The sequence below is a fragment of the Camponotus floridanus genome, unplaced genomic scaffold (assembly GCF_003227725.1).
Source record: "Camponotus floridanus strain SB8 unplaced genomic scaffold, Cflo_v7.5 scaffold96, whole genome shotgun sequence".
Lineage (NCBI taxonomy): Eukaryota > Metazoa > Arthropoda > Insecta > Hymenoptera > Formicidae > Camponotus > Camponotus floridanus.
Genome location: NW_020229867.1, coordinates 154,709 through 182,700, shown reverse-complemented (window position 1 = coordinate 182,700; position 27,992 = coordinate 154,709). Strand labels below are relative to the sequence as shown.

The following is a 27,992-nucleotide window of genomic DNA, read 5'->3' as shown; positions in this document are numbered from 1 at the left end:
ATTTCGTAATCTCAAATATCAGAAATAAATATCTTCTCTAAGCGCAATATTTGTTCGTAAATGCAATCTCTCCAATTCTATTATCGCGAAATATATATATAATCTGATTTTTAAAATTATACAAAAGTTGTTCGCCTTTCAACTCCCGTCAATATAGGACTCATTTTCTTCACATAGTTAATAAAGTAATCCATATCACGTTCGCCAATTTTGTGATTGCGACTATTATTCTTGAAAATGTAATAACCATCTCCGCCGGATACCATGAAACTTGGCACAACTATTCTGTACCATTGATCGTTCACCAAATCTTCGAATATTGGATATTCACAAGCTTGGCACCTGTCGGTTACATTAAGCGAAATTAAAACCGCTATTAATTTTCAATACGATCGATATATAATGTAAAATGTAAGGATATTAGATTCAATTTATGTTCCAACTTTGTTACGGGACGAATGAAAATTCAGTCGATAAGAGATTTTACCTGATTTTAACGTCGACCACAGTTCGCTTTTTATTGGCCTCTTTGTAAGTAACTTTTAACCCGGACCAGGATAGAATTTTTCCCATTTCCAGAATCTACGAGAAAAAGTATGAAATTTAATTCACTAATCGCGCGATTCAATCTTCACATTCCTGAAGATAGGCCACCGCAAATGCATGTTTACGTTCACATATTGATTCTTACGGCGCTGTTTCTTTTTTATAATTTATCTTAGATTAAACTAACATCTAGATTATATCTATCAATATTTTTTAATGAGATATCAAAAAAATTATATGCTAACAAGAAATTTAAGAATTGAACTAACTTTTTTAATGGATTCTCCAGTAAGTTCAAGGGTATCCCAAGTGTTTTCGAAAGGCTGAACCATCAGCAAATCACCATAAGTGATTTCGGATTCTTCGATGGAAGTGCGAAGTCCTCCTGCATTTTGGCAGGCTACCGCTGCATACGTCCAATGATTTTTATTTTCGGCACTATCGACAAACTGAGAAATTTTTATATATATAATTTGTAATTTAATTAATTTAATAATTTTGATAAGATTTATTCAAATATTCATAAAAAAATATTCATAAAAATATTGTATTGAAAATTTTCGAAAACTTTACGTCTTACGAAAATTTTTTGTCTTGATTTTGAATGAATTTTTGTAGCAAACATCTCATCTTGTATTGTGTCTTGTTTCAAATTTATTAACAATTTTTATGTAATACTGAACAATTGTTTAAAATAACATTTAACATAATCTTTATTCTGAATTTATTATATAAATTCAGAATTTATATTAATATAAATATATTACATAAAATTGTTTGAAATTTTATGTATTGTATAAAATTGTTTCAAATTATATATAATATAGTAATATATTTTTTTCGTATCTAATTTATAAATATATATATTTTAACTTTTTTAAAAAATTAATAGTCTTATTGTTAGATATCTTGATATTATTTTGAATCTTGATAACTAAATCTTGTCTCGAACTTATCTCTAATTTCAAGACAAAAGAAGACAGAATCAAAACTAATCTTGGTATCTCGTACAATCCTAATTTTTATTAAAAAATATTTTATTTTACGCACCGCGTTTACCATAGCGTCGGTTACAAAGTTTCCCATGTTACATTCCTCGGAATAACACTGGTGACTGAGGAAGACTCTCGTGCTGCCAATTTTTTCCAACGCTACCGCGTCCACTTCCTTCTTCCATGGTTTTAGAGCTTCCAGGATTTCCGGATCTAAAAATACATGTATGTAATTATTGTAAACATTATTTCTCAAGTATCGAAATGTGTTGGCTTACCTTCTGGGATAGACTCGTCCAAAAGGAGCGGGTTTCCATCCCAATCGACGACCTCGCCTTGGTCATCGAACCATACCGTCAAATTACCCAAGTATCTTTAAAAAAGAAATGAGTAGAATATAAAAATGAATGAAATTATCGCACGTACATGTATATACGCGATATCAACTATGAAACGCAATCTCGTCCCCTCTCTTTGATAGATTTAAAGTAAATCTATCTATTAAACGGTAAATTAATCAGGGCCGACCTCGTGACATCAGATAGGAATTGACCTTTTTTAACGGTACTCTTGATATATCTTTATGAATGAATGACGTACTTTGTAAACGCAGCTGCTTGTACGATGAGAACCGTTCTGTTTGTCTCATTTTGCGTCACGACTACAGGATATTCGTCCTCCGGTGTATCGATAAAAGGCGGAGGTCCTGATGATTATATAACAATTAATATTATATAATAATTAACGCTATGCGTTTAAGAATATTATATCGATAAAAGTTTCCCTCATCCTCATTTATTGCAAGCGAGAAAATAGGAAAAAGAATTATAATACGCAAAATAACATTTTGTTTCCATATCACAAATACAGCTCTTACGAGAATATGCAATATTTTCAAAAAATTTATATAAGCTTCATATTTGATTGAAATATGAAAGACTGTTTTTTTTCAGACCTGTATAAAGGAATGTGTGCGAGTGGCCGCCGACGATCACGTCGATCAAGGGACACTTCGCAGCCATAATTCTGTCTATATCCAATCCGCAGTGGCTTAATACTATAATAATATCCACTCCCTTTTTTTTCAATCGTTGGGCTTCATCATTGACTGTCTCCACCTCGTCCAAGAACTTTAATTTCCCCGTACTCGCGATCATCTAGAAGCATCAAATAAAATTTAAAAAATTGATATTCTGTATTCTGTGAGTATGTAAAAATATATCCTATATATTAAATTAAATATCTTATTAATTTTATTATATATTTAATTATATATTTAATTATATATATTTAATTAATATAGTAATTAAATGAAATATACTTTAAATTGTTTTATAGAGAAGAATACATCGATACTCACATTCGTAGTCGACAGGATGACACCGATGACACCGATCTTTGTACCATTCCTCTCGATGATCGTGCTATTTTCATATAAATTCTAAAAAATAATAAGTATATAAATCAATGCCTCTATAAATGAATGAATGGATATTACAAACCTGTAGAGTTGGTTCCTCGCTATCATCGATGTTCGTTACCACAACCGGTGCTTTGACATTCTTGAGAAAGGGAACAAGGCCTTCGACTTCATTATCGAATTCATGATTACCGATCGTCTATATAATAAAAAATTAAAAATAATTAATTATTTGATTTAATCATCATTAAATATATATTTTTTTGTTCTTTTCTGATAATAGTAGTTGATATGTAAGAAATTTGACTTTGAATAGCTATTTTACTTATATTTTCTTTCATTATTATTTTCTTCTAAGTTAATGATGAATTTCTGTTCTAAACAAAAAAACGCAATTAAACGCGCGCGGATGTAATTAATTATACCATGACGTCGTGCGGCAACATGTTCATGAACAGAGCGGTGACATTCCAGCGATGGATATTGTACCAGAGGGTCCCCTGAAAATGATCACCGGCATTGAGAAAAATTGCATTCGGCCGTTCTTTAACGAGCTGATTGACTGCCGTGTAAACTCTGGCGATACCTCCCACGCAGTCCTGCTCATGACCCTCGCGGCAAGATCCAGAAGTCGGGCCAGTTTGCTCGAACCTATGTCGACATACATAATTTTTGTTTTCTTAAAGTGTCACGCTTTGATGCTCCGAATATAAATAACAAAACGATCGAAAGACCGACAAAAGGAAGGAAGGGGACCAAGGCTACGTCAATTATTACAATTGCTTTATCCTTGACTCTCGACAAATTCGTTTCGAGACCAAAGTTATAATAGTTTTCAAAGATATATAATGATCGACGATTATGACGCAATGTTAAAATTTCAAGAACAAAATCATTCTTTACATCAATAATGGATATTTACTTATTTATTTAATAAATTTATCCGATGCTCGATTGTAAATTTATATAAAAGACAAATTAATTACAAATTTTTTACGATTATTTGATAAGGAAATTATAAACAGAATCGTTCACCTGGCGTGAAAATCATTCAAATGAATTATCGACAACTCGAAGAGGTCCGTCCTGCCAGGATAAAAGAGTCCACGCCCGGTGAATCCACAACAGACTTGGAACAACAATAACAACAACGAGAACGACGGCAGCGCGTACATGTTGCACCTGTCGGAAAAGATATCATTAAGTCGATGATTGCGGGTTTACTGCGAATATGTGATCGGATACACACAGATGAGATTGAAACGAGGTATCAAACTGTATATATGTAATTTTTTATGCCTTTTTATAGCGTATTTAAATTATATAATATCACTCTCTCTCTCTCTCTCTCTCTTTCTTTCTCAAAAGAGACCATGTCGTATCTTTTCAAACTGCGTCTTAAAAATACATTCTGTGTTTAATGAAATCTTTCTCGAGCCATAACATTTCACTTGTTCAATCTTTCGTCACAATATGAAGATGATAGTTGTACTTTTCCCAACACATAGTACGTGTTATTATTAAAAAAACAGATAATACAAGTTAGATAGTTACGTAAAAGTCAAACATGGCAATCTTACATCTTCGACGAGATAGTCGTTATCAATATTAAAGTATTAATATTATCATTAATATTGATATATTAAAGCAACAAATAATAACACGTAGATTACACATGTAGAAATAAAAGAAACGAAATAAATCTCTTTTAAGAAATATCATATATTTATATAATTTATTAATTTTTTTATACGCGTATGTAATTATTATACAATTTTTGATTTAATAAATTATAGAAAAAAAATAACAAAAAAATATTCAGAGTTACGTAAGTTCATCTTTTTACAGATAATTATAAAATTATATTTATATATCTATATATAACACGACAAATAATTTTTTTAAATAATTTTTTGCTCTTTGTCTTCAATAAATTTCCATATAATATAATGCATAATTGCAATTTAACTCTTTTATCATATCGCTATATTGTATCGCACGTTATATTTTTTCTTCTAAATATTACTATCTAACGTCTACTACAAATTCCGCAAATTTTTTCCTGATGTTTTGTCGAGAATGAGGAGTTCGCTCATTTGTACACTCGCGCGATAATTATTCTGTGACATAAAAAAAAATCGCTTAAATCTTACTACGTTGCTCCCACTATAAGGCGAGCAGATAAGTGAAACAAGTGTCTTGCCAGTGAGAAGCAAAAGATAAAATAATCACGCTTGATAGAAAACGTGAAATCGCGGTCAAGTAATAAAAAAAATAAGAACGAAATTAATGAAATGGAAACGGCATCCCACATAGCAAACTGCTTGTATATTGTAAAGATATCTATCTACAAAATATCTATCTAAGAGATATCTTCCAGATTCTAATATAATTCAAGATTATTTCATCTAGGATATGATATCTGATTTTGTATCAAATATTAGAGATATATATTTTATTAAAATTGGATTTAATTTAAAATATTGCAGAATAGGACATGTAATGTGATATATGTTTTTTTCGCAATAAATGGTTTAATAATAATCATTTTACAAAAATAATATATATAAGTGAAGATTGTCATATAAAGAAACAAGATTGAAATCATATTTCATTACAATAGAAAGCATATATTAGTACTATATGTTCTAATTTATATCATATTTATATAATTATAAAGATTATATTTTAATTCTTATATATATATATATATATATATATATATATATATAATTATAAATTTATATTCATGGAAATGTAATATCCTGAAAATTTTTCTTAAGATAATGAAATATCTCAAATATGAAATAATTGACAAATAATTGAAATAAATAATAGATAAATATCTCAAATTTATCAGTGAAACGATACCTAATTTATATCTCATATATTTTAATCAGATATATTTTACTGCGTCGGATGATAAATAACTGCAACGTCATTTGCGATAATTATCTTGATTAATACTTATCTCAAATAAATATCGCGAAAAAGCAAAAATGGCTGTAAAATACAATATTACAATATTACAATATGCAGATAAAATTCTAAACGTTACGACATAAATAACGACACGTGGCTCAACGAATTACAATGTAATTATATAATTCTTTATCCAACGAACGTGTAAGCATAATTCTTACCTTTTTATCTTTTAGTGAGTTGGTAACTCGCGTGTCGAATATTCGTGAAGAACTGTGTTTCTTCGAATTGCATGCAGTTTTGTTCCTTTCGTGAAAGAATGTTGTTATCAGATCCCCTACCTACATGCGAGTGATTACAAAACATATTGTGCCAAGTTTTAATGATTTCTATTTTTGAATGAAATATTATTTACATTAATGTATACATATTAATGTATACATATTTGACATCGCATACAAACATTTTACAAAAGTAAATGACGTAAGTACACATATGTTATTTATGTTTCTACTTTAAAAAACGCATTAAAATATTTATTGCTATTGTCAATTTTTAAATATACAATTTTTACGTCTTCGTATATATCGTATTCATATATTCGTATGTATTGTGAGCAATATGTGTTTACAATTAACATGACACTCGTGATATAATAATTTTAAATTATATTGTAGCTATGTCAAATTTTTTGTAATATCATATTGTCTCTTTAAACATAAATGATATAATTTTATTCCGTGGGGAATCAGAATCTAAATTTTAAAAAAATTAATAATCTTGATATATCTTCCACTCCAGCAAGATAATTTTATTACATAAAGTTAATTTTTTTTCGATATCGATAAATAATAAATTTTTTTTGAAAGAAGAGAAAATGTTCTATAACATTAATCTCGAATTTATAACTGGGAAAAAATAGAAATCAGGAAATTAGGAAATGTTGAAAATCATTATAAATATTATAGATCAAGAACTTGTAAATTTAGAAAATTATTTCTATAAAACAAGGTTTCATCTTCTCTGCTTTGCATAAAAATGTATATGATTAAAAAAATACAAAAATGATATTAATAAATAATAAAATTTTTCCAGGAAAACAATATAAACAGGAAAAAAATATTATATAACACTGAACTCGTAATTTGAATGAATAGAAATCAGAATAGATAAAAAAAATTACAAATAAATACAAATCAGAAGATCTTGAGAATATAAATCTAGAAAATTACTTCTTTCTCTCTCTCTCTCTCTCTCTCTCTCTCTCTCTCTCTCTCTCTCTCTCTCTCTCTCTCTCTCTCTCTCTCTCTCTCTCTTTCTATCTCTCTATAAAACAAGATTTTATCCTCTTGTTACATAATATAATATAATTAAAAAATATAAAAAAATCGCTGCTGTCCGCATTTTAAATGTGCGAACATGAATTTTTAGATGTGCAATTTTTATGTCTTCAATATATATATTTATAGCATGTGCTCACAATTATCACGACTCGTGATACAATGATTTTAAATTATACAAGTATGCTGTAGCTATTAAATTTTACATAATGTTCTTACAATATGTCCAACATATTTTTCTTAAACATAAGTGATATAATTTTATTATTTTATGAGAATTATAGAATCTGAATTTAAAGAAAATTAAAAATTCTAATATATTCCAAGATAATTTTATTATTAAAGAGAATGCTTTCTTCGATATCAATACATAATAAATTTTTTCCAAAAGAAAAAAATTTGGCATAACATTAATCTCGTAATTCACCAATAAATTACAGGAAACGCAGAAAATTATAAAACTATATGTAGAAGTTATAAACCTAGAAAATTACTGTTATGAAACAAGATTTTATCCTCACTACTTTGCATAAAAAACGCATATGATTAAAAAAGTACAAAAATGATTCTGCTGGACACACCGGTCTGAATGCATTGCCATTAGTTTAATTATCTACACAAATTTATGCGCGATCGCTCGGAAAACTCGTGTACTAGTAAAATGAACATTCTGTAGATTTTTTAATTCTAATTCTGTACAGTCATGTTTAAAAAAAGAAAAAATTGTCCACAACATCTTTAGTACATGTCACTAAGCTATTTTAACATCGATGTCGATAATAAAATACCACAAGTTAGGTATCTACTTAAAGAGATATCGCATCTGTGTTTGCGTTCGCATGATACGTCCTGACTTATACAGAATTAGAATCGCTCTCTATATTACAGCGAACATGATCATAATGCACGACGAAAACAGCTTAAGGTCTATGCCAGTAAATAAATTGCTTCGTGCTACGTCAATTTACGATACGGGATTATTTATTTCTTACGAATAGGATACGTAATATAAGATGGGAAGACGAATAGCCGGCGAAAGAATAAGATGCCAAGTAAATTGCCGAGCAACTTGGCTGGTACTCTGGCTCTCTGACAGAAAGCAAAGAGATCTATATATTCGCATTTTATAACTTATAATTTAATCATGGCGAGCTGTGTCAATGAGCGCATAACTGATACTATTTATGCTATCTGATTATGTCACCAAGATCATACAAAAGATTAAAATATCATTCCGATCCAAACGAATAAATTGTTAGACTCATAAGCAATTTTTTATGTGAACAATATAATATTAATTGATCTAATAAAAATAAAAACTAAAAATAAGTGTCTAAGGATTAATTAAATGAAAGCCTCACAGAATATTTATATATAAATTGAAATATTATAAATATTATTAAAATATTATTTATATTAAATATATTAGAATAACATGATCTAGCGTCTGGCAAATACCTGAATAAGAATTAAAATAATAGTATATTTATATTAGTAAAAAATTAATAGTAAAGAAATTTGAGAAATAGAAATATAAATGTAATTACTTTTATTTATAAAATATAAATGTAGATAAGAACGAAAATCCTGCTTTTCTTGACAAATTAATATCCTTCTGCTTGACAAATTAATTTCTCAATAAAGAGCAAAATCTGTTATTCTAAAAATAAAAATTACTTTCCTTTCAAAACACATTAATTAAATCGATAAATCAAAAGATAATTAAATAAAGTGTAAGATAATAAAAAATTAATTTAATAAAATAAAGATAATGATAGTGATTTGATAACAAAGATAATAACAATGAGTTTATTTTTAAAATGTAAAAGATTTATATTTTAAAAAAACATTTTTTCGTATCATATAATATTTAATTAAAAAATTTTCAAAAATAAATCTTTATCAAACCACTCATTTTCAAACAATGTAATAATGACGAGATATTATTACAAATGAATGTTTCGTTAAAGCAAACTTATGACTTTTCGATTAAATATATCTAATCATTAATCATACTTATACTTGACTTGTGTCTTTTCCTTCTAAAGTGAGTATTTCATCTTGATTTAAAGCGTAGTAAAATTACATTCTTACGCAATAAAATGATCATAATAAAAGAACGATAAATCTTTTGATGTTAAATATCTAATAAAATCATCATATTAAATAAAAATCATCATATTAAATAAAAATCATCATATTAGAATAAAAGAGAAATCGATCAAATTTCAATCCTTTAAAAGGACTACGTATCTTCGATTGTATGCTGTGATAATTCAGATAGGAAGTTCAGCAAGTATAGAAACTCCAGTAGAGAGAAAGTCCGGTGGGGTCCACAGGCAACGACGCCGATCATGTTCAGTTGGTCCCGGTCGTTCGTCAAAATCGTTTCGTCTCTCTCGCTGCTCCCTCAAAGACATCGTTAGCGTCTTCGATAAGAATGATCAAAATAAACTCGTGTACTCTCGCACGTGATTACATCAGTGTTGATCAGCATTCTTAAAGTGATAGTTGTTGGCACGCGTTTTGATTCTTGGTTGCTCCTTTTTCTTTCTTTTCTAGAAAAATAAGGAACATATTAAAAGTAAGAAAATAATAAATTTGATAACATTATTAATAATAAAAAAAGTCAAAGATAATAAATAACACGAAGAGCGTTATTTAGAAAAATTAACAAAGAGGGCGATTCATTCTCGAGAATTCGGCTTGGAAAGTGTAATTTTCATTCAACATTTTATCTCACTTTCGCGTTGTATTGCATGTGATGCGCATACAAATGAGGAATGTTGCTTAGTGCCTAGTAATTTGCATGGTCATCGTTTATTTTCCACACGCTGTATTAGTTAATTTGTCACCGATCAAGATATTACAAAGGTATTACATAGAAATATTGTGCATATTATTATACATAAAGTATTCCAGACATAATCTCATTAATACCGGCATCTCTCTTAAACAAGATCATGTCCTCTTTCTTCTTAAAAGAAAGTTTTGAAAGTTTCATATCGCTCGAATATTTAAATAGCTTTTTAATGAAGGAAAATATTTCATTATGTTAAAAGAGGAAGCATAAATTAGACAGATACGTGACATTATTGTTTATCAAATAGAATTAGTTTTTGCTTGAAAGACATAACAGTCTCGCGAACGCGGTTTTGAAATTCTTGGCAAATCTCATTGTCAGTGTTAGTTCCGCAATAAATCATGACTAGATAAACGGATAAGGTCTTTGTAAATGTGGAAAAAAGAGAAAAAAAGTTTTGTATATACAGAGTCCCAATTATCTTCCGTCATCTTTCGAAGACAGATTCCTGGGATCATTTGAAGACGATTTTTCCTCAGCGAAAATGTCAGTGAAGGCCACCATTTTTTGCATGTTTCCGATTTTTGCTATCATATATCTTTGCAATTAAGTTTTAAATTAAAATTCAACTAAAGTAAACTCTATTTAAAATTAATCAAAGAATGGTTTTGTTAATATTTTATTTCTATTATTTTCTAATATTTTATTTCTAAGCTTAGTTTACGAAAAACCTCTTATTTCCAATCACTTATAATTCGAAAATTATTAGTGCCTCAACATTTTCATTGAGGAAAAATCGTCTTCAGATGATCCCAGAAATCTGTCTTTGAAAGATGACGGAAGATAATTGGGACACTCTGTATATAGAAAAAAAAATTTTTTTTAATCTTTTAAAAAACACTGCATATAATTTCTTTCATTCTATACATTGACAAACTATATATTGACAATTATTCTATATATTGACAATCATTAAGTACGAAAAAGAAATTTAAAAAATTATTATAATGTAATTATTAAATTAAATAAAATACTAACATTCTTTCAGAGAGACTTGCACATTGGAAGGATGCTGTAACAACTTGACTAATATGAAAAAACCGAGTCGACAATAACTAATTAACATACGCAACAAAAACGTGCCTTATCAGAATTACAAATAAGAAGATAAGCGAGGCACAAAGGAGAGATTAAGTAATCAAAATAAGACGTCGGATTAGTGATCAAAGATGACGATTACTTCACTCATAAATTGTTGCGCTATCACGTTGCTGATACTTGTCAGTAAAACTTTGACAAATCCGACATTACGAAAGGATGAAGAATTCACCATCAGAATCGTTCACACGAATGACATGCATGCGAGGTAGGTAGTTTTTTTACAGAAAATATTTCAATTAAAATTAAAATTCGAAATACGCTGCTCTTTTTTTCTCGTTAAAAATTTGACTGTATTAAATGAAGAAATTAATTCTACATTATTTAAATAAATTAAACATTATTTACAATATATAGTGATTTTCTCAGAAGCCAAACCGATCGATTCTACTCTTTTTCTTCATCAATTTCTTCACTGGTTTACTTCGAAGAGATAATATTTGCTCTTCGTATATCTCACACATGTACATTATAATTTTCTGTAATTTTGTGTCACGCTATCAATAATTATCGTCGTTACGTTAATTACGAATGTTAAGACAGTTAATTACATCCCGCGCCCAGTTGCTAATTAAATATGCGTATGTGTGATCTTACGCAGACGAATGTAATTTAACGAGAAAATTTTATTCATTCCTTCGAGCTCATCATTTATGTAATAATTAAAAATCATAGCTTATGCTGAATGTTTAAAATTAAGTCTTTGCTGCGGAACCTTGCTCCTTAGATTCGAAGAGACGTCGCAATTATCGACAGCCTGTACGCCGCAAGACGCTGCTGTCGGGAAATGTTACGGTGGTTTTGCTAGAATCGCAACTTTGGTCCGGCAAGCAAAATCGGAATCACCATCGACAATCTTTTTAAATGCTGGAGATACTTACCAAGGGACCGCCTGGTACAACGTGTATAAGTGGGAGGGGGTGGCTTGGTTCATGAATCTCTTACAGCCGGACGCTATAGTAAATATCAGCTGTATTTAATTCTCGAGAAATGTAATTTCCTAGATTAGTTATTAATTTGCAAAAACTGTGCTATTCATTCTATATAAATAGATGAATTATATGTAAATATATGCAAATAACATTTATTTTGATAGAGATGTAAATAGAAAGAAAATTAATTGTTTCTTTTTCATAAAACATGTTTTTTTTTTTTTTTTTTTAAAAAGAATATGTTTTAACTTAATATAACTTTTTTTTTTTAAAAAGCAACAAGATTCATTTTTTTCAAAGTTTTCTTTATATATGTATTTTTAACCATCATTAAAGAGTAGCAAAGTCGGCTTCTACCAATCATTTGCAATTCACGAATGTAAATATCTTATAAACTAAAAACTAACTGCTCTTTTATTTTTTGTGTTACCTTTTTTGAAAAGAATTTTAATGGATGGATGAGTTAAAATAATATCACACACATAATTCAGATAATTTTCAGTTAAATGTATAATAAGATTTTCTATTTTTAATTTATTAAAATTACTTTTGGAAGAAGATAAATTAAAGCATAAGAACTTTAGAGAGAATTTTATTATTATATTTAAAAAAATTTGAAGAAAAATAATATTATGTTAAAAAATAATAAAAAAAATTAATTGGTTTCTTTATCTATTAAAAACAGTTCTTTTACATCTCTATTTATAAGAAATATGATTAAAATTGTCATGTATATTATTGAAATAACATCGACTTTTTTGTATCGTCTTACATTACTTACGATTGAATTCTGACAGTCCTTGGGCAACCATGAATTCGACGACGGCGTCAAAGGTCTGATACCCTTTATACAAAACGCCTCGTATCCTATCTTGACGGCGAATCTCGATCTCTCCAAACAGCCGAATCTGGCCGCCACGAATCTGAAAAACAGTACGATTCTCGAAGTTAGCGGCAACAAAATCGGTATAATTGGTTACCTCACACCGGAAACGAAGATCCTGTCGACTACGGAGAATGTGATCTTCAAGGACGAAGTGGAATCCATTCAGCGTGAAGCCAAGAAGCTAAAAGAGCAAGGTGTCGACATCCTCATTGCTCTGGGACATTCGGGCTTCGAAACTGATAAGAGGATCGCTCGGGAAGTCGAAGATATCGATCTCGTAATCGGCGGTCACACCAATACTTTTCTGTATCGCGGCAAACCGCCAGATGTTGAAGTACCGGAGGGTTTTTATCCAACGGAAGTGACACAGAAGAATGGCAGAAAGGTTTATGTTGTTCAGGCGTACGCCTACACCAAGTATCTGGGTAATTTCTCCGTCAGTTTTGACATTAGAGGAGAAGTAACACATATCGAGGGAAATCCGATTCTTGTGGACGCCAATGTGGAGCAGGTGAATATTTAAAAAAAGACATAACAAAAAGATCGCAAAAAATGGTGAGAGAAAAATAATTAATATTAAAAAAATTATGTAGCTAAAATATTCAATATATGCATGTATATACAATGAGGCACTTAAAGTGTTAAAATATGTTTTCTCTGAAATTTGACAATAATAAAAAATTTTTTAAACGAATAATAAAAAATATAAGACTCGAAATATAAAATTAAACAAATCAGTTTTAATGGAAATACGAGTCAAATGTCGATCTTATAACACAGTTATTTAAATAACTGTGTTGCCATTAAAACTGATTTGTTTTATTTTTTGAAAAAATTTCTAGAATTTTGAGAAAGCGAAAAAATTAATAATCTTGAATTTTAAATAAAGTCATTTTTCAGTATATAATTTCATGTAAAAATCAACGGTATTCGGCGGAAAAGTTATAAGGATGGGATGGCCAAATATTGAGTAGTTTACGAGATATTTTACACCTTAACTTGACACAATTTTACATAAAATATAAATTATAAAATAAAATATTTATAAAATATTTATTTTTCGATTATCTTATTTCGATATTTTTATGTATAAAATAATAAAAAGATATAAAAAAAATTAGGGTAGTTTCACTTAAAAAAAACTATATTAACTTTCACAAAATTTTGACACAAAGATTAAACTATCTTTTTTCGCTTGTCAAGTCAAAGTTTTATTTAAAATATTTATTGTTATAATACGTACTTTCAGAAATAATAACTTGTAATATTTTAAATGCCTCACTCTGTATAATACACAAAATATACACTATAGAAAAATATATTTATAATAATTGCATATGAGAAGTATAATAATTGTATATGAGAAGTATGAAAAAAATATGTTAACATATATAAATTACAAAATTTTAAATTTATGATAACTTTTTTATTATTTTCTAAGGCAAAGGACGTTTTAAACTTGATAACTGAAAAGAAAGGACCCATTGACGCTCTGGAACATGAGGTAATCGGAAAGACACGAGTGCTCATCGATGGAGACAGCAAAAATTGCAGACGACAAGAATGCAACATGGGAAATTTAATCTGCGATGCTATAATCGATTATGTAAGTTTTTTAATTAATTTAATAATGAATGTCTCTCTCTTTCTTCTCTCTCTCTCTCTCTCTCTCTCTCTCTCTCTCTCTCTCTCTCTCTCTCTTTTTAATAATGTATCTTTTCTTTGCAGTATGCCAGCGAGTACTTGAGCAAGGATGGATGGACGAATGCTGCCATCGTTATGCTAAACAGCGGTAACATCAGAGCGTCTATCACCAGAGCGAGAAATGATGAGGTAATTAATTATGCACATTTCTCTTTCTTTTATAGTCTCTTTTCATTTTCATTTGTAAACGCAACATTTACAGGTCACCCGGAAAGATATTATAAGCGTTTTACCCTTCGGAAATGTCGTTGTTAAAGCTTCCGTGACAGGGAAACAGATTCTTTCCATGTTAGAATGGAGCGTTCATAATCTCGACAATATAACTTCTACCGGCAATTTATTCGGCGCTTTTCTACAATATTCAGGGTTACAGGTAAAATTTACTTGAAATTTATTATCTGAAAATACCTGCGTTATATCTTATGAACATTATTTATTTTCAATTCCCACTTATTCAATTATTCATCAATTATTCAATTATTCACTTATTCATCAATTATTCAATTATTCACTTATTCAATTATTCGATATCAAAAATTTGAATAGCTAGTATGTATAGCTACTCTAATTCACATCAATGATCAACTTGTATTATTTATACAGGTGACCTATGATACAAGACGACCACCGAATTCGAGGGTGGTTTCCGTTCAAGTAAAATGCGCCGCTTGTAGAGTACCAACATATAGCAAACTCCAAGAAAATAACACTTACAATATCCTCGTAAACAATTTCCTTGCAAAAGGCGGAGATGGTTATCATATGTTGGAGAACGTTGAAACAATTCCGCTGAGTATGTTTATACATATATCGCATAACATTCGTATTTTATATATGATATTTTTTAATTCCATCATCTAGAGAGTAAATAGAAAAAACATATTCTTTTATGTAATTATAATTTTTAATTAGATAAATTCTCCAAAAGTAAATTAAAATTGAATGAATTGTCTTTATTGTAGATATGAAAACATAGTTTGTAATTTTTTAAAATGTATTTTAGTTACTATTTTAATATGATAAAAAAACTAAAATTTTTATAATTTTAAAATTTCTTCTTATCGAAAATAAAATATTAATAAGATTTTTGCGATTAAAACGATTCCAAAACGATATAATTAGGATAATTTTCAATTAGATAATAAAAATTTTGACTATTTTTTGCAATCTAAATAAGAAAATTATTCAAATCATATGATGTTTTATGTAATATACCGTAAAAGTTTCATTAATTCATTAAAATTACATTCAAAAGAGATATATAAATTAAAAAGATAGAATTTTAATTTTTGTGAATATTGAAGAAAAATATGGAGAAATAATATATTTTAAAAAATAATGAAAATAATTAAACTTCTCTTTTTTAATAAAAATAGACATGTTTTTTCAACATTTATTTTCTATTAAAATATAATTTTTTCGCATTTTTCAATACTACCATTATATTATATCTATCAAAAATTTATCACAATTATTTTACTTCAACAGGTATCACTGTAGTGGATGTATTAGAGCAATATTTCAAAAAACACAGTCCAGTATATCCAGGAGTGGAGTGGAGAATTTCATATGTAAATGATAATAATGTCGGGACGATGGATGTAAATAACAATAATTTCGGGACGATATACCGACCAATCGGAATAACGATTCTTTTACCAATCATTATTTGGCTATTGACATAAGAAAAATGCTATTTAAATGAGATTCAAATTTAACATGATTAAATATCAATTTGTGATTAGGTGATTATAATTAAACAAATTATAAATCTTGAATATTTTAATAGGCTATATTATCTCTTATAGTCTTCCTTCTCCCCCTCATAATCCCTCTGTTCCTTTTTTATTTCAATATTATTTGCAATTTATTTACTATGATTTATTAACAGAGACTAAAAACATATATGAGAAGCATGCATGCAAAATTTAATAAATCCTTATGATTTAATATCGAGAAAGAGAATTTATTTGTATAGATTAAATATTATATATATAGTGATGTAACATCAATACTAATTTTTTTAGTAATACTTGGAACTTTTATAGTATTTATCTACACGAAATAGAAAAATATAAACAAATTAAATATTATAGTCCAAAATCATGCTTTATTCATTTTCAATTTTTTTTATATTGATTTTGTACGCTTCTTCATTTCCATAGGAATATATATGCTTTTACTCTCTGTTCTCTATTTCTTATAAGAATTATGTATAAGACAATGGAAAAAGTGAAAAACACAAATTTAATACATATTATTCATTTTATAACTTTAACATTTTAAAAACATTGCATTTGTTAAAATCTTAAATTTAATAAATATAATTAATATATGTAACTATTATAATATATATTTGAATTGTATAAATATAATAATCTCTAAAATATTTTCTTGTCAAAAAAACTATCATGCATGAAACAAAAAAAAGTATTAATCTCTCCCTCTTAAAAGATCTGTCATATATTTAAAAAAATATTAATCTCTCTTTTTCTTTTAGGAAGCCTCTGTATGCATTAATCATATATCAAACAGTAACAATAGCATTGTTTTGTCAGTCAAAAAGTATAAATAAGATTCACTTTTGATAAGTGTATATTTTTGGTATTTGAAATCTATTCCCATTTAAATCGTATATGCGTTTTAATGTCTCGATGACATTACTCATTTCCTCGCAAGGCATCGGTGCATATTTATGTAGTATTTGTATCATCTTCAACAAGTCTTCGATAATATAAGGTTTATCTTGCACGTTGCCTTCTGTTGCTAGATCAACATATCCATTAAATTTGCGCAATGCTTTTTTTATCTTAGTCTTGTCCTCCGCTTTCTTCACTAAAGTCTGCAATTTAGAAGATAGATATGATATTATTAAAGTTCAACTATTTCATTTACTAATTAAATTATTATTATTATTTACCTTAAATGACTGTAATTCAAAATACACAGGCCAGTTTTCTTGACAAGCAATACAATCACAGGTGAAAAAATACTGTTTGAATAACTTCTGTTGTCTCGTTGCTTTCGGCATAAGAGCATAATGTTGACCATAATTGTCAAAGAGCTATAATAAAATATAATATTGATATGTAAAAAGAGAATGTATTTTATAAAAAATAATTGCAACAAACTAGTTTAATACCTGTTCGCCCTTTCGAATGGGAAGCATGGCATATATCACCATGTGCTTAGATCTCGAATGTCTGAATATATTTGGATTACAGCTGTGATTAATCAAACTATAAAATGGCATTGCAGCTATACCGCGTTCTACACATTCTAAGCCTTGCTCTTCGCTGAACTGCAAATATCAGATTTACATGGCAAATTGATAAAGAAAATTGTAAAAAAAAAGTGGACGATAAAAAATTATTATTGACACACCTGCGAAAGTAGATAAATAGTAAATAAAAACACACACACAATCGATGTTCGTTAAAATACTTAGCCAATGTCATACAGTGTGAATATTGCTGGGAATTATCTGTTGATATCTTAAAATGAGGCCTCCAAAAAACGTAGCGTCGTCGTTTTTCGCCAAAACGCTTAAATCTTCGGGTAATTTAGCACCAAACATCGCAGTACGTGTCGCTAAGAAATACAAGATAAAGCAACTATCCACAGACCTCCTAAATAAATCGGGAAAAGGTCTCTTCTCGGTATTCGTCACAAGACTACATATGCTAAAATATTTATCGCTATGCAATTTTCCGTCTTCAGAGAAACCTTTTGTCCGTGGATCTGAAACAATAGCATTACATATATGCCATTATACTAATAATAAAAAAAAAAGAAAATGAAAATTTTAAATACCATCCCATTCATCAAGTTTCTTCAGCATGGTTCTTAATTCTTTTATACCACCAGCTTCCCTCATAGCAAGCACAGCAAGCCTCACGCTAAGTAAATCAATATTATAACAGGAATATTCGATCAAAGCAGGGAAAACAGCACATTCCACATCGTGACATCTTTTCCATTCAGCATATCTGCACTCCTCTGAGCAATACATAGCATAAGTGCAATAATTGCAAGGTATATTTGCCCAGCATACTTTCAAGCAATTTGAACAGTGAGTCTGCATGTTCTGTTGCACTAATAACAATGCGTAAGGCTTCTCCACAGCAATCACTTCGCCAGGATTAATATTACGAGTAGCAATAACATGTCTGCCACAGCGAGTATTGTATTTTATAGCTACTGCATCTGATGCACATGGAACTTCATCATTGTAGGATGCAATGGTGGGAAGAGGAAGTTCACTTCCCAATTTCTTCACTTCTGTGCACAGTGAATTATCTTTAACAGATTGTTCTGTTTGTACAGCCTTAGAATGTAAGCTATCAAGTTTTAACCGCAATTTTTCTCGATTCGCATGATTCAAAGTCATTTTATCTAGCCAATGCTGTGCTTCCTTCAGAATGTCCTCCACAGAACAATTTCCCAAAATCATCAAACATTCTGTTTTACGCACATAAAGTTTAGCTCTTAGATCATCAGGATAATTTAAGGCCAATGCTCTATCAATATCTTGAATACATTCTGAATGTAAACCCAATTGAAATAATACTGCTGATCGATTGGCATAGGCAAGAGCAAGTTGTTCAGATGGATAAGGAGCAAAGGCTATACTCTTTGTATATAATTTTAGGGCATCGATGCATGTCATATTATTCAAGGCTCCTTTGATAAAAACCTTATTGCCTTGCTCCCGCAATTTCTCGGATTCTTTGGCATTTTTTGGCATACCAGTTGCATTAAGAACTATATCATATTCAAGCATAACATTGAAAGTAGATATTACACGTTCTTGATCAGTCTTAAGTTTCTTATATTTATCTGTGAGTTCATGCTGCTTGTTTGCTGCAAACACTTTGGCATTAACCATTTCTGTTATCTTATCCATTTTGTTTTTTTAAAAGTATATTACTCTAATATTTGTGTAATAAAATCTAGAAAAAGAAAAACGAGTAACAATATAAATGTAAGATGATAAAAACAGGATTTGCAAATTATTACCGTTTGGAAGATTTCAAATATTTGTTGAGTAAAATATTAATTTAAGGCTCCATGGACAGAAGAATTATATTAATTAAGATTAATAATAGGCATAGACATAGTAAGTATAGACCGAGCGGGTGGCACTCGATTGACCACGTCGCCAATTGGCCAATTCAAAATAGGACTCTCTGATTGGTTAATCGTTGCTGGTTACCCTAGGCACAGGTCGATATAATTGGCTGTGGTCAATCGCAACGTGGTCAAACGGGACGCTCCCGACCGGAGCATCCATTGTATAAGCATACGAAAAGAAAGACAAAAAAAAGATGTAAGATGAGTTTCTTTCTCTTTTCAATGCCGGAGAAGTGGGGAGCACTTCTCCTTATCTCCTCGCCCCTCCATGACGAACCGGTGCGAGAAGATGTGGAGAAGTGCTCCCCACTTCTCCGGCATTGAAAAGAGAAAGAAACTCATCTTACATCGTTTGTCTTTCTTTTCGTATTCTTAACGCTTATACAATGTATGCTCGGTCTATACTTACTATGTCTATGATCTTATCTTATTGAGATCAAAATTGCGGTACTTTGTTAATCTAGTGACTTTACCCGCGAGAATGTCAAGATTCGTTCGAACGCGTGACGCGCGTAAACATAATACACGCATGTATGTGCGCCAACAGCTCTTTTAAGAAAATACTCAGAACTGAAACAGTTTCACCAACTGGTCAATTGACGAGTTTTTTGTATCAGTGATTGGTAGAACTGTCTCATATATGAAATAATTGAATTGAACTTTTTTGAAAAGTTTATTCGTCGTTGTCGCGATATTAACGTCCGGAATAAGTGGAATATATTTGTAAGTTATATACAATTTTATTATTAATAAATAGTTGATTGCTCTCGAAATACGATACTCGATTATACGATAGGAATCAAAATTATAAATTATTACTTTGTTGCAATCTTTACGAGCAATGATTATTCTTCTATTTCTATTTCGTTTCTATCCTAATATATATGTGTACACACACACACACATTTAGAATTCTAATATAATAAATAAATATTCTCTCTGATATCATTTGATCTAAATATAATTTGATTCAGAACGCGCAATAAAATGATCGAATAAAAATCGGATAATTAACATAACGGAAATATATATTTTTAAAGTTATATACAAGTGTATTTATATACAAGTATATCTTTAAAGTTACACACACACACACACACACACACACACACACACACACACACACGTACACATGGATTAATAATTTATTAAACACACATCTTTAAAGTCACACTCACACACACACGTATACGTACACACGGATTAATTATTTATTAAACGATTAATATACTTCGTGAAGTTATTTCCATTTTTATTTTCTCATCATAATAAAAAATTTTACATCGTTTATCAAAAGTTTAAATTAGATTTAAAAGTATATTATTGTTTCTTTTCGATAATAATTGATTATTTCACTGTACCTATTTCGTGAATAGCTATCATTACAGAGATCGCGTAGAGTTTGACAATGCAATAAAATTAATAATAAAATTCCAATAAAATTAAATACAAATTAATTATAATAATTAAATATAAATTTGTTTATAATTAACTTTTTCTACGTTGAGAAAAGTTCTTCGTTTCTTTTGGAATACCTTAAAGATTCTTTTAATTAAATTTTACAAAATATATAACTATTAAATTTATAGTATTTAATATTTAGAAATAAATAGATAATATTTCATTTTTATATAGATTAAGTATACGATATTATTTATTAAAAGAACTAATATATCTTTTATGGATCTTTTTGTTAAGTTAATTATTTAGATCTACGATTCGATTGTTTTACTGCATTTCAATCCGAATTATATATTTAAATGATTGAAAAATAAAACGATAATAAAATAATAAGCAATATATATCTATTTTAAAAATAGTGTATATAAATAATAAATAATAAATAATTTTTATAAATTACTGACCGCATGTCTCTGGCTGCTTCAGGCTCTCTCCCTGCTTTCTTACTGTCCGATACTTTTCCAGATGTCCTTTTCTTTTGTTGTTTCATCCTTTGTTGTTTCCTCGTAGCAGTCACGTATTCACTCGCGAACAAACAATTATATTTCAGTTAATTATATTTCAGTCATATACAGAAACGATCGCGAGACACTTTGCACGGCACTCCCGATCGCAAAATAATCATACGAGATATGTATTTTTATAATATTATTATTATTTTATTATTATTGCAAGAGAGGAACATAAAAATTACAATAATTCGCTCGATTTTTAAACGAAGCCAAAATCATTCGATTCTTACACTAATTAACTATTTCTATTTGTTGATGTATAATATATGCATAATAACGTGAGTCATAAGATTAAAATATTAAAGTAATGTAAATTGATGATACAGCAATCGTTTAATTAATATGATATATATGCATGCAGTTTAGGAAAGTTTAAAACATCGGGCGAAATCGAATTTCATTCTACGCAATATTAAAGAAATAATTATTATTCGTAAAGTTCGATAATCGGAGAATATTGCGAGAAAATTTGTAATTTTTGCCCCTTCACTTCAATTTTTATTTGCAATAATATTTGCAATAATGAAAGATCGCGTTTTGATGAATTTATCGTCGCCACAATTGCATTTATTATAAGAGTTAATTATTTGTCATTTGTAATAGTCGAATTATTATATTTCGATCTAATCGCGATCGTACCTTTAAGAAAAGAATTCGATAATACGGAGCGGTCCGTATCGCTACTTTCTCCCGTTGGAATGTCGCCGTGCGAATGAGGGGAGGTCGTCGCGTATGTAAACAATAGCGCGCTACGTCACAAGGCCAAATGACGTCACAAGGTCGAATGACGTGTTAGCTCGCTGCCGAAATATTTAACGCGTACTGTGACGTATGTGAGAATTGTATTTATATACAAGTATATTTTTAAAGTCACACACACACACACACACACACACACACACACACACACACACACACACTCACGTACACTGAGAAAAAAAGTTGTTAACTCGACTAAACCGTTTAACTAAATTATTTTTTTTTTAATTGAAATATCGAAATATTTAAGTTAAATAAATGTTATGTTAGATTTATAATAGTTAAATATTCCAATTAAAAAGATAATAATTTAGTTAAATGGCTTAGTTAAGTTAACAACTTTTTTTCTCAGTGTACACAGTTTAATTATTTATTAAACCTCACGAGATGTATTAATCGTTTAATAATATAAGTGTATTTATATCCAAGTATATTTTTAAAGTCTCACACACACACACACGTACATTGAGAAAAAAAAGTTTTTGTTAACTCAACTAAACCGTTTAACTAAATTATTATTTTTTAAATTAAAATATTGAAATATTTAAGTTAAATAAATGTCATGTTAGATTTATAATAGTTAAATATTCCAGTTAAAAAGATAATAATTTAGTTAAATGGTTTAGTTAAGTTAACAACTTTTTTTCTTTTACAATTAGTCTTTTCTCTGTCTACTATTTGATTGTTTTATTACGCTTTTAGAAAGTAAAGTTCTATAATGTAACTTTTAATTTTGTATTTCATATGAAATTATTATTTTAAACATAATAATTTTCTTTCTTTGCATTTCTATCATGAATAGACATTTCCAACCTTTACTAAAAATATCCCTCAATTTTTTCTCTCTTTGGACAATTTATTTACATTTATATATAATTCTCTTTATTCCTTTAAAAGTGAACATCGAGAACAAGGCACACGAGTATTGTAAATGTCAAAAAATGATCGCGCGAATATTATAGTTGTGAATAAATAAAAATAAATGCAATATAATATGAATTTTCTACGTTATATATTGAATCGAAATTGCACAAAAGAGGAAAAGAAAAACAAGCCTATGAATAGGCATTTCCATTTTTTATTAAAAAATTAAAAATATCTCTCAATTTTTTCTCTCTTCGGATAATTTATTTACATTTACATATAATTCTCTTTATTCCTTTAAAAGTGAACATCGAGAACAACTCTCTTTCTTCAGGCAAGTCTACATATATGACCAATATGATTAATTGATTCCATCTTTATATATTTATCATTATGTGCTATTAATTAAAGTCGTAGACAATATTTCAGAAATCAAAGTTGTGCGAACGTTGCAAGAATGACCATGCGCAGAAACGAATGCGCAGTGGTTCGGCCGCCATGTTGGCGCGTGACGCTCGTCACTGCTACGTCACTGCTACGTCAAACGCGTCATACGGCCGCCATGTTGGCGCGTGAATCGGAGTCATACGCAGTTACACGGATCGTCGTACGTCCGCATTTTTCGCATCTTTTAACCGTTTTTAAACGAATATTGCGAGTAAACGAGCGTCGAGAGTGTCGAAGGATGATCGCGCGACTTTTATAGTGTGTCGATGGATACGCGCGACAGCGATTTTTGACGATATTCAGTGATGGCGTCATTGCAAAGATGGAGCGAAGTTGCGTCGCGTTATTCGCGCCCTTGATGATGATTATCGGATGCGAGCGAATATCGGGAGTGCCGAATAAAGTGTCGCGCGTTCGCGTTGATGATATCGTGTGGATTTGTGTGCATCAAGATCGGAATAGGACGTCCCGAGGCGAGCGAACTGTCCCGAGGAGGAGCGGCCTGTGGAACAGCCGGTGAGTAGATTTGATTTATCATATTTGCGTGATAATTTGTGCTCATTCGACGCTTATACAGCATCGCGATGTCCCGAATTACATTCGGACAAATCGGCGCCGCATCATAATTCGATTCGGTGCAATTCAAATAAGTCGATCGCGTGAAGATGATTATGCTAGAAGCGATTTGAATTTTGTATACGCGCGCGCAGTGCTGCACAGCCTATCTCGTAGGGTTGCCGACTGTTAAACGATAAATTTGTTTGATCTAACCTAACCTAACCTCTCAGTGTCTTTGGATATCGAATGTAAACACAAGCGTATGCTGCCTGGATTGTATCATGCTTTAAAAAATAATATTTAATTATTTCATTAGTGTATTACATTTTATTACGTAGTATATTAATCGTATTAAATGTGTGACGTACAGTTTTACACATTTTAATGAGTAGCACATAATATAATTGGTTAGGTTAGATTAAATTAAAACAAGCTGCTGTGATTCATTTAACGTAATAGGATTAATTTAACGAATGTGCAGCTATTGAAGTTACATGATATTTGTGGACACATTTTTAAAGTAATCATGAGTGTCTTATCACATCTCGATTACATGAAATTAAAATATAAAATATTTATGTATTCCACATTAACGTTATTCATTACAAGTACTATATTACTACATTACAAGTACTTTTCTTATATCTCAATCATATTCAACCATTTATTTCATCGGTGAAGCTTTTCATATATCGCAGACAATATGATACTGCGTGTGGAATTTTACACAGGTAATACATGGCACAAAAATAATTTGCTCTCAAGTATTGTGTGCATTTCTCAAAAATAAATCAAATTAAATTATTTTCAGAATCCAAACATCGCTACATTGCCAGGATTGTATCTTATTATAACTGCGATATTATCACCTTTTAATATGTGTGCGCAGTATTACATACATAAAATATATAAATTTATTTGAAACGTACTGAAATCTTTATCTTATTTATAATATTCGTGATATTATAAAAGAAAATTGCAACTCTAATGAAACAGAGCGATGGAATAATTGGTTGATTGGTTAATTGCAGGTAATTATGGTATACTTATATATTGTAAGAAAGAGAAAATAAAATTAAAGTTGAATACTGAATGTGCTCTAAAGTAAATCTCATCTAAATAAATAAATGCATAAATGTGCGCCCCACATTCCTCATGAAAAAAATACATAATATTAATTTTTATGTATTATTATTTTTAGATTTTTATTCTTTTAAATTCTCTAGATGCACTTTTCATTTCTCCTCTCTTTCTTTCCAACTACTAAATATAGATCTATCATTTTTAATATAGATCTGTCATTTTTAGTGTACATTATTGCAGTAAGTGGAATAAAGAGCAAATCTTTTGGCACATTTAAAATGTACAGGAAAGTCAGTTTTATCTGATGCGTTTTTTTCAATAGAAATATTTGAAAGAAATGCATACGTCTTTTTTAATCTTAGTCTTTCTAAATAAAAATTAGAATAATAAATTTGCAAAATAATTTGCTTTAATATATTTTTATTGCAAACATATGAAGCAAAGTGCTCAAGGTGCATCACTGAATCGATGAAAACATCGATAGAATAAAAAATAGATCGCATACAAAAAAATTAAAATATTTACATTACATATTTGATATTTCTGCAAATATTTCCATTATTTTGAGATTGATTTATTTCATGATATATTGCAACAATTAAAGTATGATTTCTGATATAATCTGCCAAGAGACTGCAGAGAAAGCCAGCTTTAATTCTTTATTTTGTTCAATATTTTTAATAATATAATAATTAAATTAAAGTTCTATGAAAATATGCTTGAAATATTAAATAAAAAAGATTGTTTCTTATGTATAACTTTATACAGTTTAAGTAAACAAAAAATTATTGTTAATAATATACATATATAAATTGATAATTAAATAAAACAATTAATTAATTAATCGACACTATCCACGTTTTTTTTTTATCTTTATGTTTAACATATATATATGTATATATATTTTTATAAATAAAAAATGTTTCTTTTTAATATAAATTAAATAAAAAGTACAATATGCCTTTAAATACTTTATATACATACCTGTTGTAATAAAGAATGCTTTTACATTCCTCCTTGTACTTTGGCATACATATCCTTTATGCCAATTATCTAATTTACATATTAATTGTGTTGCTTTAACTCTTAGAAACAGTGAATATTAACTCAACACAGAAATGTCAAAATAACGCAATGATAATATGTACATTAACATAAGAATATGTTAAAAATTTAACACAAAAATTTTTACACGAGAAAATTTTAACAGAAATACAAAATGTTTTTTACCGTGTATAAATATAATTATATATATATATATATTTTTATAAAGAATTATCTTTTTCAAGAATTCTTATAAAGAAAAGGGTCTTGCTTAAGAATATCGTATTATTTGATATAATTATATTTTCTATTTGGAACTAATTTGTGCGTAAATTAATATATTAGTTTCAATGGTTTGTTTGATGCAACTGAAAAGATTTGTTCTTCCATATAATTAATTCTAAATTAATTGATCGTAGAGATTGAAAGATATTTATCGTGATAATATACAATTGCTAATCGATAGATTTATAAAGTGTTGATTACATCGATTAAATCGATTAAATCGATTAGTTGTTATAATGTAAAGTGATATGCCATTGAATCAAAATGAATTAAATAGGTATTATTAAGGAAAGTACATCCCCCAATTTTAAAGCATTTTTCCCCCCTCTTCTTCTACAATTTTCCATATATAAATTTTTTCAAAATTATTCAATTATTTTATTTAGTTTAGGAGTTTGGTTTTATTTTATACAACAACATTTCGATAGTCTAAGTTTATTTTAACTTGATATATAGAAATCCATTTTAATTAAAACCCGCTTTAAAAGATTATAATTTGCGGTTCGAAATATAATTACATTTATAATTTTACGTGTCATTTAAAATACAAAGAAGTAAAATACATGTATCCAAATTGTAAATATACATATATTACATATATTAGGATATGTCATACATAAAATTATAAATAATATATATATATATATATATATATTTAATAATATATATTTATATATATATACTATATATTTATATGTATAGTATATATTTAGTATGTATATATGTATGTATAATATAATAAGGATTATGTAAATATAATCAACTATATCAAAATGAATATTAAATCTGCATTACAAAGAAAGTGAATACATAAAGGTAAAAATTACTTATAACATAGTTAAATACAATTAAAATATTTTTAACTCTCTCTAAGAACATTCATGGACATTGGCTTTGTAGTTCATGTCCACGTTTTCAATGTCCATAGAGGGAGTATCGCTTTCAGGGATCACCTAAAAGCCATGACATCTCTCTGTCCAACTGATGATATGGTCGCTCTCAGGTTTTTCTCTGCCGATAATATATATATGTTATTTTTTATTAGGAAAATTTTTCTGCTTCTAAAACATTATATTTCAGATTGAATATCTGATCATTTGATCCGGTAATTATTGAATATTAAAAATTTTAGAAAAAAATTCT

The 27,992-nt window shown here is 28.8% G+C and overlaps 3 protein-coding genes across 7 annotated transcripts; 1 reads left to right on the top strand and 2 right to left on the bottom strand.

Annotated features, from left to right (window-relative positions):
- Positions 1–4: 4 nt before the first annotated feature.
- Positions 5–6,155, bottom strand: LOC105249429 (apyrase). 5 transcript variants are annotated; one of them, XM_011254885.3, is made up of 12 exons: positions 4,928–4,953; positions 3,994–4,140; positions 3,384–3,609; positions 3,041–3,157; positions 2,899–2,979; positions 2,494–2,695; positions 2,139–2,244; positions 1,817–1,911; positions 1,597–1,751; positions 816–995; positions 488–582; positions 5–342 (listed from the first exon to the last, which is right to left on the bottom strand). In XM_011254885.3, exons 1-12 carry the CDS (start codon positions 4,936–4,938, stop codon positions 117–119), a joined length of 1,641 nt encoding a protein of 546 aa, XP_011253187.1. In that variant the 5' UTR covers positions 4,939–4,953; the 3' UTR covers positions 5–116. The 5 variants fall into 5 exon arrangements, with proteins under 5 accessions (XP_011253187.1, XP_011253188.1, XP_019882544.1 ...); XM_011254886.3 differs by lacking the exon at positions 4,928–4,953 and adding an exon at positions 6,102–6,155 and having other exon boundaries at positions 6–342; XM_020026985.2 differs by lacking the exon at positions 4,928–4,953 and adding an exon at positions 4,985–5,078 and having other exon boundaries at positions 6–342.
- LOC105249430 (protein 5NUC) lies at positions 6,131–16,481 on the top strand. The gene is made up of 9 exons (XM_011254890.3): positions 6,131–6,363; positions 11,072–11,389; positions 11,909–12,140; positions 12,911–13,510; positions 14,441–14,605; positions 14,728–14,832; positions 14,906–15,076; positions 15,307–15,496; positions 16,192–16,481. The coding sequence occupies exons 2-9, from the start codon at positions 11,253–11,255 to the stop codon at positions 16,386–16,388; spliced, it is 1,797 nt and encodes a 598-aa protein (XP_011253192.1). The 5' UTR covers positions 6,131–6,363; positions 11,072–11,252; the 3' UTR covers positions 16,389–16,481.
- A 624-nt stretch (positions 16,482–17,105) lies between these two features.
- On the bottom strand, positions 17,106–19,655 carry LOC105249431 (SET and MYND domain-containing protein 4). The gene is made up of 5 exons (XM_011254891.3): positions 18,517–19,655; positions 18,164–18,444; positions 17,846–18,004; positions 17,624–17,767; positions 17,106–17,545 (listed from the first exon to the last, which is right to left on the bottom strand). Exons 1-5 carry the CDS (start codon positions 19,607–19,609, stop codon positions 17,282–17,284), a joined length of 1,941 nt encoding a protein of 646 aa, XP_011253193.1. The 5' UTR covers positions 19,610–19,655; the 3' UTR covers positions 17,106–17,281.
- Between the last annotated feature and the right edge of the window lie 8,337 nt (positions 19,656–27,992).

Coding starts and splice junctions, on each gene's coding strand:
- LOC105249430 (XM_011254890.3), top strand. CDS start 11,253: ATGACGATTACTTCACTCATAAATTGTTGCGCTATCACGTTGCTGATA. Junction 14,606..14,727: donor GCGATGCTATAATCGATTAT/GTAAGTTTTTTA, acceptor TTTTCTTTGCAG/TATGCCAGCGAGTACTTGAG. Junction 15,497..16,191: donor CGTTGAAACAATTCCGCTGA/GTATGTTTATAC, acceptor TTACTTCAACAG/GTATCACTGTAGTGGATGTA.
- LOC105249431 (XM_011254891.3), bottom strand. CDS start 19,609: ATGGATAAGATAACAGAAATGGTTAATGCCAAAGTGTTTGCAGCAAAC. Junction 18,445..18,516: donor GAAACTTGATGAATGGGATG/GTATTTAAAATT, acceptor CTATTGTTTCAG/ATCCACGGACAAAAGGTTTC. Junction 17,546..17,623: donor TTGAATTACAGTCATTTAAG/GTAAATAATAAT, acceptor TCTAAATTGCAG/ACTTTAGTGAAGAAAGCGGA.
- LOC105249429 (XM_011254885.3), bottom strand. Junction 2,696..2,898: donor TCATCCTGTCGACTACGAAT/GTGAGTATCGAT, acceptor TGATGCTTCTAG/ATGATCGCGAGTACGGGGAA. Junction 1,912..2,138: donor CAAGCAGCTGCGTTTACAAA/GTACGTCATTCA, acceptor TCTTTTTTAAAG/ATACTTGGGTAATTTGACGG.